This window comes from Vidua chalybeata, chromosome 4 (assembly GCF_026979565.1).
Source record: "Vidua chalybeata isolate OUT-0048 chromosome 4, bVidCha1 merged haplotype, whole genome shotgun sequence".
In the NCBI taxonomy this organism is placed as follows: domain Eukaryota; kingdom Metazoa; phylum Chordata; class Aves; order Passeriformes; family Viduidae; genus Vidua; species Vidua chalybeata.
This window is the reverse complement of record NC_071533.1, coordinates 30,403,131-30,418,946: the sequence shown is the minus strand read 5'-3', so window position 1 is coordinate 30,418,946 and position 15,816 is coordinate 30,403,131. Positions and strand designations below refer to the sequence as shown.

General features: G+C 39.2%; 1 protein-coding gene across 1 annotated transcript; it reads left to right on the top strand.

Moving 5' to 3' along the window:
- The first annotated feature begins 1,090 nt into the window (after positions 1-1,090).
- On the top strand, positions 1,091-14,084 carry PLRG1 (pleiotropic regulator 1). The gene is made up of 15 exons (XM_053941068.1): positions 1,091-1,158; positions 2,906-3,012; positions 3,236-3,378; positions 4,438-4,491; positions 5,730-5,823; positions 6,198-6,288; positions 6,485-6,586; positions 7,471-7,563; positions 7,913-8,062; positions 8,171-8,272; positions 8,778-8,880; positions 9,463-9,571; positions 11,054-11,193; positions 12,687-12,880; positions 13,879-14,084. Exons 1-15 carry the CDS (start codon positions 1,150-1,152, stop codon positions 13,936-13,938), a joined length of 1,551 nt encoding a protein of 516 aa, XP_053797043.1. The 5' UTR covers positions 1,091-1,149; the 3' UTR covers positions 13,939-14,084.
- Positions 14,085-15,816: the final 1,732 nt, after the last annotated feature.

Here is a 15,816-nt window from a genome sequence, read left to right as displayed (position 1 = left end):
TTGGTAGTAAAGAAGAGCATCATGATGGAGTGGCTGCAAAAGATGAGCTTGCCAAATCCCAGCTACTGTTCAGGAGAACAAGACTTCCTGGAATTAAGAGCGGGTGAGTATATGTGGAGAAAGTAGGTGCCTATTTGAAATTTGCACAAATGCATTTGGTTATTCTGCTCACGAATGGAAGTGAAATATCTGGTGGAGTATCAGGGTACGTTTGGAAGAGAATTACAGCCTCTGCCCTTTCACAACCAACACTTTGCCATGAAGTACAGGGGTCGCCGGCTCGTTCACGTTTCACTCTCCATCGGAATGAGGTCCTGTGGAGCCAAACTTAAGACACTCTTCCCAAAAGATCAGCTATAATGGCTAACATCCAATATCACCGCGGTTCAACACTGTATGGCTTTACCCCTGAGGACTCACGGGGAAGGCAATACACGAAACCTGTAGCTCCACGGCCCTAAACGTTTGCCAGCTCCGATAGTTTCAGACCCAAAGCAGCGGGACTGCCCAGCTCAGGCTCAGTGCCTCATCCTGAGGCGGCAGCGCCGGCGCCTCTCCCGCAGCGCCACACCGCCCTCTGCCGGCCGCTGAGCGCGCCGCGCCCGCCGCCGGGGACAGCGCCCCCAGGGCATGGCCGCGGGATGGCTCAGGCTGGAGGGACCGCAGGGAGCGCGGTCACCGGGTCGCACCTGCCGGATCACGCAGGGCCATCGCAGAGCATGCGGCACAGGGCTGCGATTATCTCCAGTGATGGAGACTCCGCAACCTCTTTGTGCCGCTGCACCATCATCTGCACAGTAAAGAAGTTCTTCCCCATGTTCAGGTGGAAATCCCTCTGCATCAGGTGCTGCCCACTGCCTCTTGTCCTGTTGCCTGGCACCACCGACAGAGCCTGGCTCCATTCTCTTGTCACCACCCCTTTATATATTTGTACACATTGATGAAGTGACTCGCACCGGCTGCTTCGGCAGCTCCAGCGGGGCTCGAACCCGCGACTCCCCGTGCATGGAGCGGAAGGGTTGCCATAAGCCCCGCCCCTCCGCTTGAGGGGCTCCGTCCAGTTCCTCTTTTGCATCACTTCCGGTCCGGCGCGGGAAGGCGCCGGAAGTGGCTCCATAGCGGCCGCGGCGGGGGGAGTTCGGCGGCGCCATGGCGGAGGTGAGGGATGGGGGAGCGGCCCCGCGCGTTCGCTCTGTCGCGTCCTTCAGACGCTCTGGGCGAGACCAGGGAGCGGGAGCGGGAGCGGGTTGGGGCCGGGCGGGAGAAGCGCCGCCCCGCACCCGCCACCTTCGCTGCCCCCGGGTGGGAAAGGCCGCTGTGAGGGATGGCCCGTGGCGGCCCCTCCATCGCAGTCCCCGCCCGGTTCGGCCCGGGGACAGCGAGGTGCCCGCAGAACGCAGCAGGTGCCGGTCATCGGAGTGTGCGTGTCTGGGGAGGGAGTGAGCAGCGGGCAGCGGGTTTGCTTTGCCAGACTTGTGCCGAATGCCGGTGCTGGGGGCCATCGGGCACCGCATCGCCAGCTCGTCAAGAAAGGGAATTGTCCCGCTCTGCTCTGCTTTGGGGCGGCCTCACCTCGAGTGCTGGGTTTTGTTTTGGGTACCACAACACCAGAAAAAGGTATCAAGCATATGGAGATGAATGGTGTAAATGAATGGTCGGAGTGAGGAATGGATGCGGTCATTTGCCATATTCAGCCTGGAGAAGAGGGTGAAGGGAAACCTTATTTCAGTTTACAGGTTCCTCTTGAGGGGAAAGCAGAGGAGCAGGCTCTGATCCGATCTCTGTGGTGACCAGTGACAGGATCCAAGAGAATGGCCTGAAGTTGTGTCAGGGCAGTTTAGGTTGGATATCAGGAAAAGGTTCTTCACCCACAGGGTGGTGGGGTGCTTGAACAGGCTCCCAGGGAAGTGGTCACAGCCGCAAGGCTGACAGAGTTCAGTGAGCATTTGGACAGTGCTCTTGGGCACAGAGGGTGTGTCTCTTGGGGTGTCTTGTGCAGGGCCAGGAGTTGGACTCAATGATCCCTGTAAGCTACTTCCAGCTCAGCACATTCTGTTCTGTGATCGTGGGGGAGTGATGCTGTGGTGTTTAACCACCAGAGACTTACTGCTGACTCTGTTAGCCCATCAGGGAAACCTCAACTTTTTTTGTGAGGCCTTGGGAGCACACCTGTGGAGAAGGCCACTGGTTTTATAGGTTGTAGAATCTTTACTGTGGGGTGAATATCATGCACTTCTGAAGGCATGTGGGGCTGTCATGGTTGTAGAAGAAGGTGCAAGGACTGCTGCCTGATGCAACACTGTGAGCTGTTTTTTTTACAAAAAGCATCTGTTAAAAATTACTTGCAGAAGTTTCTTCTCTGTTGGGGAGACACGATGGTACCTACTCCTCTGTTTATGGTGTCAACAGCTGCTGTTGTTGGGTGGTAATTAGCCATGTTAACATGAAGTGGTACTGTACATAGAAATTCATTATTGCCCACATTCTTTTTACAGTGGTAGTGAGGGAAAATTTACAGGCTGGTTTTTTTTTTTTTCTGAATTGGCTTCTATATTGCTTATGTATAAAAACAGAACTGGGGAGGATATGGGATAAAAGCTATTATACTCATGGATTTGTCATGTAAAAACCAGTGCAGAAAGTTTGATTAAAGTTTTTGGCTTGCTTTTCAAAGTCTTGTAAGTTTTCAAGGAATAGAATACAGTTTTGAATAAACACCGAAGTAAAACAACTGACATAATAACTTTTTTAGTTTCCAAGAAGATTAGTGTCTTCTATGAAGTGAAAGGTTGCATGTCATATAACAGAACTGAGAAATTGCTACTCAGTTCAGTTTATGTTTCAGTGTTCAGTTTTTGATTTAAATATGTTCAAACTTCTTTAAATGCTTTTTTCTTTATTTTAGGAAGTCCAAAAGCATTCTGTGCACACACTTGTGTTCAGGTCTTTGAAGAGAACCCATGACATGTTTGTAGCTGATAATGCCAAGCCTATCCCATTGGATGAAGAAAGGTAAGTGCTGCTGCACTCAGTGAAGTTTTAAACTCTGTCAATGATTGCTCCACCCAAGTCAGAAATTCAGATGTTTCTGTACTGTCAACAGTGTAGTTTTGAGGGAAGAGAAATATTAGAGTTGTAAAGTAAGTTTTATGACATCCTCTCTAAAATATTTCAGAACTTGGTAACAGTTCAGAAAGTGGGGTTCAATGAGGATTTTGCTTTACTCTTGCCACAGTCACAAGGTGAAGATGGCAGTCAAGCTGCGCACGGAGTACGGCTCAGTGCTACACATGCCCACGCTCAAAGAGAACCTGAGGGAGAAAGGAGGCCCCAACACTGGGGATCCATATGGACACAAACAGTATTCTGGAAATCAAGGTTAGTTTGCCCTTAGTGCTATATTTGTCCTTTCTTTTGTAACAGTCTCACTGACGTAAAATGTGCAGAATGCAGTCCAGTGTTAATCCACTGGAGATAAATGCAGAAATCAAATAAAAACCTTTTTTGATTGGTATTTTTTTGCTAGGGTCCACAGGTGGTAAGTGATTCAGAAAAAGTGGAAAGCTGCATTTAACAAAGGAGTTATTACGTGCTGTGGATTTTTATAGTGATTAATTGGTAAAAAGAGTAATTTTTGGTAATGTTAGTGTGTGGTGTGCTTAGGTGTTAGAGTTGAGCAATGTATTTCTTATGTTTGCAAGTTCATGATGGTTAAGGACATGCTCTTTGGTTGACTTTTCTTTGTTTTGGCATTTTTGTGTGTTGTTTTTTGTTTGGGGTGGTTATTTTATTTCATAGTATATTTACAGTCTTTTAGCTGTGCAATTTTTAAACCAGAAAATGCTTTATTTCAAATCGGTAGAGTTTTTTTCAATATATGTTTTGTGATATATAAAATGTGTATGTATTAGGTAGATCCCGTATGAAAATTTCTCTACTAAAAATGCTGCCTCATTTTGGTTGAGGTAGTTGATATTCAGTTGATATTGAGATTCTGCCCAAGGTGCTTTATGTGGAAGTATTATGCAAGTGAAACGTGTTGAGAGAATGAAAAATCCTTTAAGAAGAAAAGTACCTTTTTCAGTTCTGACAGCACAGACAACCAACTAACTAGCTTACATTTCAGACACTCGTGCTCTTTGAATAAATGGTATCTGCTTCGGAGGCAGTATGAAAAATTTTTCTTGAGTCCTCTTGATAACAGGTAGCTTCACCGTTCAAATTAATTATTTTTTTACAGTTGAGTTTTCTAAAATGGAGATAACCAGAACAAATTAAATTAATGAAAATGAGAAATATCTAAGTACATTGGAGGTGGTTACCAGTTTCTTTTGCTGTGTATGATCTGCTGTCTTTTCCTCTATTTGCTGTTTGAGTGCATTGTTTGCAGTGCAGTATAAAATGTAATTATTAATATAACATTCTCTTGCTCTGTAGGACAAGAAGTTGAGTATATGGTAACTGGTACACACCCATACCCGTCTGGGCCTGGTAAGTAAAGTTTTGCAAGTGTTTTATGGATTTTTTGAGTTTCTGTATGAACAAGATATCCTTCATCCTAGCAGGAGCACGCTTTCTCTTGATGTGAATCCATACTTAATAGTAGGGGAATGTTGCCTACTTTTCATCACCTGAGCAGAAAAGTACAGGTTTCACCACCTTGCTCTGGGGAAGAGACTTGAGGGTGTAATAATTTTAGTGTCATGTGATTTTGCCTGTGCTTGTAAGGGTTGTTTCTGTGTTGTTACACTGGCCATTGCTCATTGCCATTGTTACTGATGGATCCTGCTGTGTTCTTGGACGAGCTTAGTTTTAGCTGTTGATTGTTTATTGTGCTTAAGTTCATTATGAGTATAGTGGAAAATCTGTTGTCTTTATTTATAACGTAACAGATGTGAGTGTTCAGTGCACCCTCAACCATTGAAAAAACAGGCATAGTTGCTTCTAACTGTGGGGACAAGAATTGCTCACAGTGGCTTCCTTAAGTTTAGTGTTCTTTTAATAGAATCATTTATATCAGGGTTGAAAATCAGATTTCTTTCTTTGCTGTTTCTTGCTTTAGCCCGAATATTTTGCTCAAATGTGAGTTTGTTGTCAACTGGCAGAAGTTTGGTTAGGAAAATAAATAAAGCAATGAGTTAAATTCACCAGTCTGCACCAAAACTATACTTTACAAAGTGTTTTTATTTTTTTTAGACAATATCTGCTGTTCTTGAGATAAGGTTAAAAATCTGGAGATGTAGCCTGAAATTCTCACTTCAGTAGGACTAAACCTATTGTGGTTCTGGCGCTGCTGTGTGATACCAAAAGCTGCATAGGGATGGATTATAGGTTGTACTAAAGAGCCTATGTTAGCAAATGCTTCATAAGATTGTGTTTATTTCTGTGATGTTTGGATTTTCATAGCAGTTAAAGCTGGATTTAAAGATGGATGCTACTCCTAATTAGACTTTTTTTTTTGTTTCCACTGACATACTGTTTTATACTCCAGAAATTTTATACTCACAAATGTAGTAGATCAAGATGGAAAGGATTTGTGCCAAAATAAAGAATTCAGTAGATTTGAATTGGATGTGAAAATGTTATTAAAGGATGAAAGTTTATATTGCAGGTGTGTCAGGCCCTTGTTTGCAGGTATAAGTGTATATATGTTTGTATAATACACTTCTGAGATCCCGTTTAAAGGAGTTGTCTTTGTTTCTTATGTGTTTTTTTTTTTTTTTTCCAAGGTGTGGCTTTGACAGCAGATACTAAGGTCCAGAGGATGCCAAGTGAATCTGCAGCACAGTCCTTAGCTGTAGCACTTCCTGCTTCCCAGTCCAGGTACTGCTGACACTGTTTTCTGTGGGAACTGCAAGGCAAATCACAGAAGCTGGGATAAGAGCTACTTGGAGTAATTACAATATTCTTAAAGAAACTGCTTTTAGTGTGGACAGGCATTGTTTTTTTGTATTGTCACAAGAGGGAGCGGGTAGAAGTGGGACAAGGGAAATTTTGTTTAGTTGGAAGAAAAAAATGTGAAGCTTTGTGGTATCTGTACCTTGGGGTGGTCAGGCCCTGGACAGGGTGCCAAGAGAGGTTGTGGACTCTCTATCCTGAGAGGTGTACAACACTCAGCTGGGTGCAGCCCTGTGATGCCTCATCACTTAGCAGGAGAAAGTCGATTGCAACTCATGAACCATTTTCCCTCCCCCTAGGCTGGATGCAAACCGGACAGCTGCTGGTGTGGGTGACATTTACAGGCATGCTGGAATATCTGAGCGTTCCCAACCTCCTGGGATGTCTGTGGTGAGTCTGTTGCACATCTGATGAAAACAGGACATGGTGTTGACCAGATTGCTTCTGGATCTGCGTGTGTGTTGTGTAGAGATGTCCTGACTGACTAAATTTAATCAGTATTGAGAAGGCAGAATGACAAGGTTTTAGGCTTTGGACAAAGAGATAAGATACAAACCAGAAGAGTAACCTTTCTTTTAACTTACAGGCTATGGTGGAAGCTGGTGGAAACAAAAATTCTGCGTTGATGCCAAAGAAGGCTCCAACCATGCCCAAACCTCAGTGGCATCCACCTTGGAAACTGTATAGAGTAAGTTAGAAATTATATGACATGAATGTGCATATAAAAGCAAACATACTCTGTGTAAGACCTCAAATAAATATTTTTGTTCTCATTCACAAAAATATAATCAAATATGATTTGAAAATGTGATTGAAAAGTGATCACAACTAAGTTGTGTATACACACAGTCTCTCTTTGAACATCCTTTTCACTCTCGTAGCTGTGTTATGATAAATTTGGTGGAAGGTTTGCTGTATTTCTGCCTAAGAAGCTTTGTTGTGTTTTAAATCTTTTGAACTGAGCTGTATGACAGTACATGGAACATGACATTCAGTGAAACCAGTTATGGGGTGTGATTTTAGCTGAATGACTTTGGAGAATTTAGAGAAACAGGTTGCCGAAAGCAAAGCATGTGTTGGCAGAGTATTTCTTGTGAGATCAGTCTCCATTATTTTATTATTGCAAAGTGTCCTACTCTCAGATTACCCCTGTTTTGGGGAAAAGAAGATGATGGTGTGCTTTAAGAGATTATTATATAGAAATGTGATTTAATAGCCAATGTTTTTATAATTGTTCTTTGTATAAGGACTATACAGCAGCATAAGGAATCTGCTCAAATACAGTCTTTCTCTGCAAAGCTTCAAGTGTTGGAAGTGTTATGGACTCTCAAAGGATGTGAAAATGTTTGTTATATGAATGGGGTCTTTCTGAATTGCAGCTTCCCCAAGTCTGGTGTATGTAAATTTCTAGTTTTCTCCTTAACTGAAGTAGAAATCAAGCTGTCTCCAGATCTGATTTTACATTTGACTTTTCTTGGTAAATGCTAGCAAATTTCAGTGTTGGAGAAGGAAAATTACATCAAAAGGTATTGTATTATTTCTGATATAGATTTTTTTTTGCTCTTTCTGAAGGTTATCAGTGGTCATCTGGGCTGGGTGAGATGTATTGCAGTAGAACCAGGAAATCAGTGGTTTGTTACTGGCTCTGCTGACAGAACCATAAAGGTAAGAGGTTGGAAGAAATGACTGACAAAGTTAGCAGGGGGTGAGGTTTTTTTTGTCCTTCTTATTTACAAATGTTTCCAGCCCTTGTAAACAATTTCTTGTTTACTGTTTGCAGAATAATGAAGTGCAGAACATTTTTTTTTTATTGCTTTTTCATAAAGGGTTTGTGGAGTAGCACTAGTTCTTTTCTTGAGATTTCATTTATTACATGGTAGTATCTGGAGAACAAGTGTTTATATGACTGTATTTTTAACTAACATTGCAGCAGGATCAGTTAAATCTGGGCTGTTCACCCAGATTCACAGTGTAGCTTTTTCCTGTTTACCTTAAAATACCTATTTTGGTGCAGATTTGGGACCTTGCTAGTGGCAAATTGAAATTGTCTTTGACGGGACACATCAGTACTGTACGCGGGGTGATAGTAAGTGCAAGAAGTCCATACCTCTTTTCCTGTGGAGAAGACAAACAAGTGAAATGCTGGGATCTTGAATACAATAAGGTAAGCTGCAGTTTCTTTAATTGAAGGAATTGGTAGTAGAAAATACAGAAATCAAAGCATTTAGAATATTCTTTGAATTATTAGTTTGCATGGTTTTTATTCATCTAGGTTATCAGACATTACCATGGTCATCTAAGTGCTGTTTATGGCTTAGACTTGCATCCAACAATAGATGTGCTGGTGACATGCAGCAGAGATTCAACAGCACGAGTAAGTATAGCATTGTTGTGTTTTAACATCTTGATGTGTGTATTTCAATATCTTCTTTTGTAAAAATGAGCACTTAGCAAAGATTATCATCAATTTAGATGAAATACTAAGATGATTTGTGTTAGCTTTGTCTTATATTGTTGATAAAATTGAAGCCCAAATGCATGGACATGTCATGTCACTTCAGGATAATGTTTTATTTCTTAATTTAGTAAGTAGACTACATAGTATATGTAGGATTGCTTTGTATCTAGAAGGTGGTATGGGATTATGGTGACTTGAATTATCCATATGCCTGGAAGTTCACTGGCAGGTTCCTGCTCCCCTTGAAATTTGCTAGCTGAGGCAGTTCTGTAATAAATGGTTAAGTGAAAAATACCACCTAAATACCATTTTTTAATCTGTAGGACTGTGGCAGGGAAATTATGTAAACAATGACAGTGCCTAAAATACATTGAATAAGCACCTGTTACTAACCTCTGACATATTTGCTGTGAATTCATAGATTTGGGATGTAAGGACAAAAGCCAGTGTGCACACACTGTCAGGACACACAAATGCAGTAGCAACTGTGAAGTGCCAAGCTGCAGAACCACAAATTATTACAGGTATAGTAAGTGTGGTTTCATGATTGAAAAACCTAATGGTGAATGTGTTTGTTCAGTAATTGTGTGATGTTCATAATGTTATCTTGGTAAATTTGCTCAAATCTCATACTAGTTTCTGTTGAAAATGGGCCATGTAATGATTATTGCATACTATTAATGGTATGTTTAAGCAAATAGGGCTGTACATTGTTTTAATGTTTTTCTGCACTTCCTTTTTTTTCTGATGTTTTCATTTGTGTTATAATATGTATTGAGACTTGCATTTTCTGTAATATTTCAGTTCTACCCATTTCAGTTAAGGAGTGTCCAGTACTGTGGTTAAGTGTTCATCTTCATTCCCATTATGTCAAAATCCAGCTTTGCAGTGTAATTTCTTAAAGTTATCCTGCAAAACTGGGCACTTCTTAAAACTGATTGCAAAATACTTTTGCAGTCTGGCATCTTCTTTGTCTGAGATGGCATTAGCACAGTATTTATGTCTCTGTCACATCATTCTGTCTGCCTTAGCAACACAGTGATTATAATAAAATCAAGGGGATGATTTTTACTTTTTTTTTTTTTATTATTTTCTTCTAATTGTAGGCAGTCATGATACTACCATACGGCTCTGGGACTTGGTGGCAGGAAAAACTCGTGTTACTTTAACAAATCACAAGAAATCAGTAAGAGCAGTAGTGCTGCATCCAAGACAGTAAGTTTTCTTTGTTCTGTTACACTTTCACAGTTTTTTGAGAATTGAAGAGAGCCAATGTGAATGATCATCTAGAATGGTAGAGCATAATAATGTGAGAAACTAATGCACTTAGGATGATGCAAAAAGGTACATATCAATTATCAGATATATTTTACTGCACTGATTGTGCTTCCCTGGTATTGGCATTGGTGTACATTAGGAATCCTTAGAATGCCTTATATCCCACAGAATTACTTATGTGTGTGCCTTTCATTCAATCCTTTAAACTCAGTGATATGTAAGGGTAATAATAAATATGTAACTGATTGGTTGTGAGCAGGAATTACAGTAGTTTTGTAATGTGCCAATGCACACATGTGATTGATGCTAAAGGAGACAGTGATGAACAGAGTGGTCTTTCTTTTGAATATGTGTTTCACTGCATGAGACATTTCAATCTAACTGGCCTTAAAAAAAACCTCAATGTGAAAACTGAAGCTTTGAAGCAGATGTTCTTGGAAGTGCTCTGAATTTAGAAGCTGTATTTTGATGCACAACAGTTGCCTGTTTAGATCCCCATTAAAACAATGGAGAAAAGGAGTTCACATAGAACTTGATTACTTCTGCGCCTTTAATATTTTAAAATTACATTCTGTCATTTCTGTCAGAAATTCAGAATCTTTGATATGAATAAACTCCGTTCCAGTGTGTGCCTGAAAAATTGTATCGCCTGTTAGCTATAGAAAAAGCCTCTATTTTGCTTACATTCTGAAAAAAAAAGTAATTCAGGTTTCAGCTTCATCAATTACACCTTTCTGAAAATAAACTTGAAGTGTTCTTGTCAAACGGTAGCAAGTGTCAGCCTGTAGTTCAGTATTTCTATTTTTTTTAATGTTGTGGTATTTTCTCATAATACTCAACTTTTTTTATTTGTGGTATCTTTTAAATAGACAGCAAATTCTCTGGATATTGTGGCAAATGAAAGTATTCCTACAAGCTACCCAAATAACCATGTAACTGCTTTCACATCTTAAAATGAAGGAAATTCTTATTTTGGGGTAACTCAGTGGAAGAAATTGTCTTTCATAGTTACATTTTTGCAGGGCTATTTCCTTGTTTATGTAATTTTGGAAGACTAGGCATTAACCTGTGCTTGCGGCTTGTTGCCTTTTTATCCTGTTACTTTTGCTGATGATGCCCTGATACATGAAAATTTGCCAGAATAACAACTGAAGAGAACTTAATGTGCATTTTAAATATTTGTTTGCATATTAAATCCTATGGCATATAGGATGTTATAAAGTTTAGTTCATGAAGCGGAAGGAAAACAGTAGGAATAGGTAATTCATGACTTCATAAAATTGTTTAATTCCATGTGAAGTAAACATGTCAGAAAAGCAGTTTTAATATTAAGTAATTTTGCAACTAGCATTTAGAATGAACATTTGCTCTCACTACAGCTATTTTGAGCTTTAATATACTGTGTTTATTTTCTTTCAGTTACACATTTGCATCTGGCTCTCCAGATAATATTAAGCAGTGGAAATTCCCAGATGGAAACTTCATTCAGAATCTCTCTGGTCACAATGCTATTATAAACACACTGGCTGTAAATTCCGATGGTGTTCTGGTCTCAGGAGGTAAAAATGAGAAATACACATTCCTCTCCTCTCCCCCATGTACATGTGGCTGGAGGTCGTTAGGCAGGGATGCTCATGGAGCTCTGCTTTACCTTGGCCTGTCAGCCTGCTGCAGGCCATCATTTCATTTAATAGTGAGTAGGGCCACATTCATCTCCTTGGATGTTCTGAGCTGCATGCAAATAAAATAAATTTGAAGGACTTCTAACGTACTGCATGGAAGAGGTTTCCTCTTCTCAGCTGGCTGCTGCTGCAGGGCTCCAGAGTCCATCTTTTATGATCTGCTGGTCATTAGTGCCTCCTCTAGAGTTAGCTGCATGTTGAGGCAGTGAGACTGGATAGAGGATGCTGAAGGTGATTGGGAATAAGGCACTTGGTCTAATGTGCCCTTGGTCCTGTAGGCTACAGATGTGGAGTAAGATGGAAATGTGCTAAGCAGGAGTTGGGACACAGCTAATTACATAGTCACCTTACTCTGGTTATGTTTCCAACTATGTGTAAAAGGGGCCCTTGATTTTAAAATTTGGATAAAGCTGTATTTTACAAATGGTTCATCCCTAGTAAGAACAAGAACTTCACAAAATACTGGAATGGACTTACATGTCATTATTATTATTTGAAGACACTTTCAGATCATCCTTTTAAGACTTTTTTATGTTAGTAGTAGCTGAGTCTTAAAAAACACCTTCTCCACATAAAAAAAACCTATTATCATTTTACTAATATTAATTGTGACTTCCAAAATATTAAAATTTGAATATCAATTCTCCCCTTTACATCCTCACGCTATCTACAGCAGCTTCAGAGAAGAGGATGCTGAATCAAAAGTTGATTTTACCTTGGAGTTTTCTACTGTAGAAACACCCTTGAAACATCTGGATTTCTAGTCTAGCTGGTATCTGTGGAGAAATTTAATTTTTAATAGATCTGTTTTGGCTAGATAATGCTTTTGAAGGATATTGGGCTTTGTAACTGAAAAATTTTCTTGAGAGCATCCTTCTGAATAGAGATCAGATTGCTGTGAATACCCTGTAGCTGATGCCAGTAGCAGCAATACTGGCAGTGGTTTAAACTGGATTTGGAATAAAATCTCTGCAAACAATAAATGTACTTTGCATTAAGTAAGAGTCCTTAATGTTCTAATCTCTTTGGGAGGATGATGCCTCCTTATTCAACTTCAGTGGAGCTTCTGAGCAGGGAGCTTGATATTCAGAATACCAGTCCTTACTGTGCCTCCAAAGCAACTTGCTGCAATTGCCCTGTGATGTAGTGTATCGTCTCTCTGGGTTATATGATGAAAATCTGAATGAGATTCTGAGGAAGGAAAACAGCAGAAAATAGGAAAATCTATAGGGTGCACTGAGCTATTCTACATGAATGTTGTGTGATGTATTCCTGATGTATTTACTAGTTGTTCATGATGCTGTTTTTAGAAAACAGATAGAAATTAACTGGTCAAAATACTAAGTTTGTTTTTTTTTTGTTTGTTGTAGCTGATAATGGCACTATGCACCTTTGGGACTGGAGAACTGGATACAACTTCCAGAGAGTACATGCAGCTGTACAGCCGGGTTCTTTGGACAGTGAATCAGGAATATTTGCTTGTGTTTTTGACCAGTCAGAAAGCAGATTGCTAACAGCTGAAGCTGATAAAACCATAAAAGTATACAAAGAAGATGATACTGCGGTATGTCAAAGTGTCTTTTTAAAGTGTTTTCATAAAATCAGGAAAATTCAGACAAATATAACACATGTCTTTAGGGAAGACATGTCTTTTTATGTTCAGACTTACGTAAACCATTTTGTTGAAGTTTGAAAGACCGCTGTATTAGCATTAACAGGAGAGTAGCTAATTTCTGCATTCCTAATTATTGTTATATGCTTTAGTACAAATAAGTGTCAGGTCTCTGAACTCTTCTGTAAAAGGCCTTTGTGTTCAAGTTTGGAGAAATCTGAATACGATCCTGTACATTGAGTTTTGAACCCAGTGGAAAACTGCGTGGGGTTGTATTGATAAAAACATGGGAATCAGCAAAAGGATTGCACTTTTAAGGTTTACTGTACTTATTTATATGATTTGGATTAGTTATTGCCCTTGACAATTTTTAGAATTTAGAGTCAAGAGCTTATTTTCAAACTGTTATTTTAAAATATGAATTAATTTACCAGTGGAGAAGACAGCAGATGATTGTACAGTCTATCAGTGTATGTCTTCAATATAAAGAATGTAAGAATTTTTATTAAATGTTGGAATTTTGCACTGAATTAAACTAGGAGTAAGTCTTAGATATAAAAAATCAGGAATTTTTTATCTGTTTTGAAGTTGGGCAAAATACACTCCATGACATCTACCGATACTGATGTAGGTATGTCTGCCACTGGCAACTCCTGTTCATGTGCTTTGATAACCACAGTGTTGTTTTGGAAATGCCACTGGCAACCTGATCATTTTCCTTGTTGAAAAAAAAAAAAGACAAGTACAGAACAAGTATTGCTATGTACTTCAGACAGTGAGATGATAGAAATTTTAATTTGAATAAATTAATTACATTAGATTAGGTATTAATAATGCTACATATGAAATAGAGTACATATACTTCATAAGTAGTATTTTAAACTAAACCTTAATTATAGGTGAGTTTCAAGTTTAAAATAATCCTTATGAGTTTTTTTTTTCCCCTTTAGACTGAAGAAACCCATCCTGTCAGCTGGAAACCAGAAATTATCAAGAGAAAGCGATTTTAGTGTGGCAACATACTACTTCCGTAATTTTGTTTTGGCTTTCCTGAGAGCATTCAGTCACATTTTGTTCTGCCTAGAACAGCAGAGCAAGAAGTCAGCTAAGTCATTGCTATTTCAACATGTTTTATAATAAATTTTATTTCTCTTTCCTTTTGTCTTTTTTTGTTGCGATTCCAGCAAACCAGTTGAATCTTAACTTTGTGGAGCATGCATGGTTCATGAAAAAGATAGGTGTCCAGGTGGTTATTTTTTTTAGACTTACACTCAGCAGATTCTTATAAAAATATTTTGATGAGCTAAGTTGTCTGAAACACCCTTGCTTGACCTCAAAAGTTAATCACAAATTTATGCATAGAAGTCATCTTCTGGAAGTTCCTTGGGGACACTTTCAGATTTTAGATGAATATTGTTTATTGTGCATAGGCTAAGTCTATACTAAATTAGAGTTACAGAGTAATTTAGAAACAAGCAGAACAACACAATAATATGGTATAAACCTTGTTATAAACACGGCCATTGAGCATTGCTGGTGCTGTGTTATTGACGGAAATGGATCTTCAGAGTGTATCTTTCCCCAGGAAAGTGTTCAAATGGAAGCATTCATTTTCACTTAGTTATTTCAGAATGGGTCTTCTGTAGCAAGGACCGCTGCCAAATCATTTTGTTTGCAGGACCAGTTGACTTTCTTTGTAGGTGAACTGTTTGTTTTTTCCAGCTATCTAAAGCATATATGACAGTAGAGTGCAGTGAACTTCTAATACTCAGCTAGAGGAAAAGCTCTTAAGTCATTTAAACCTTTTTTTATAGGTTGCTGTCCTCCCATGATCTTAGGAAGGAATTTAAAATAAACTGTTACTGAAAGATAGTTTGTACTTCTGAAGAGACAAATCTTTCACTGGCTTTACAAATAGTCACCTAACAAGCAGTAAACATGTAAACCTCCTTGCTACTGCTTATCTGTGATGTCTGTGCTGCTCTAAAGTACTTTCTTTTCAGAGGGCAGTGGAGAAAATCATTGTCATCTGGCCAGTCCATTATTGGCAAATTTGCTAGCAGTGTTAATAGCTGCACTGGCAAGTTTTACGCTGAGGAGATGCTGAGAATTAGTCTGTGGCCTCATTGATAAAAAGCGTTGATATCAAGCACTTCACAATAATTATTTTATTCTCTACCAGTTTGACTTCTTTCAAATCTAGGATTTATGTTCGAGAAGAGAGTTATTTGCAATGTAATTTACAAAAAGCTAGTAAAACTAGGTGTTGTTTATATTATGACAATTTTTTGTCTTTTTTATGATACATAGGAGGTCTTGTATTTATAATCTGAATGTTTGACAATGTTATTTTAAGGGAGTCCATGCTACATAAATAACTGAATTTTGGTTGACAGCTACTATCAGAAGCAATTTCACAAAATAGGAGGGGGAATATTTGGTATTTACGAGTTGGATTAAGCATCTTTTATTTGAGTGGTAATTTGAATTTTTCTGGATCTTGATTACCGTTCTTTCCATGTTAACTAATAATAACAGTTAAAATTCCAGATTGTGGCTTATGCATGTTGTATACTGCTACTGAGGCTTCATTCCAGAAATCAATGAATTATTGGTGTTAACACAGAATTTTGTTGCTCACAGTGAAATCCTCTTTAGGAAACCAGAGCAGGGAGAACTTAACTTGAAAAGAAGTGGGATTGTTGAGGATTTTTTTCGTTTCATTTTTTGGGTTTTTTTAAGAAGTGTCTAATTTTTTTTTTGATAGTCTGGAATGAGGAAGGAGAAATTACAGCTCTAGCTATGGGCCACAGTTCTAGCACATCTTTTCTGTACGGGCACTTTGCTTTAGAAACTGCATTTATTTTACTCTTTATAATTTTGAAGAG

What these genes read in the sequence shown, in the direction of transcription:
- PLRG1 (XM_053941068.1), top strand. An exon ending in CTTCCTGCTTCCCAGTCCAG is followed by an intron (nt 5,824 to 6,197) that starts GTACTGCTGACA and finishes CCCTCCCCCTAG; the next exon opens with GCTGGATGCAAACCGGACAG. An exon ending in CTGCTGACAGAACCATAAAG is followed by an intron (nt 7,564 to 7,912) that starts GTAAGAGGTTGG and finishes ATTTTGGTGCAG; the next exon opens with ATTTGGGACCTTGCTAGTGG.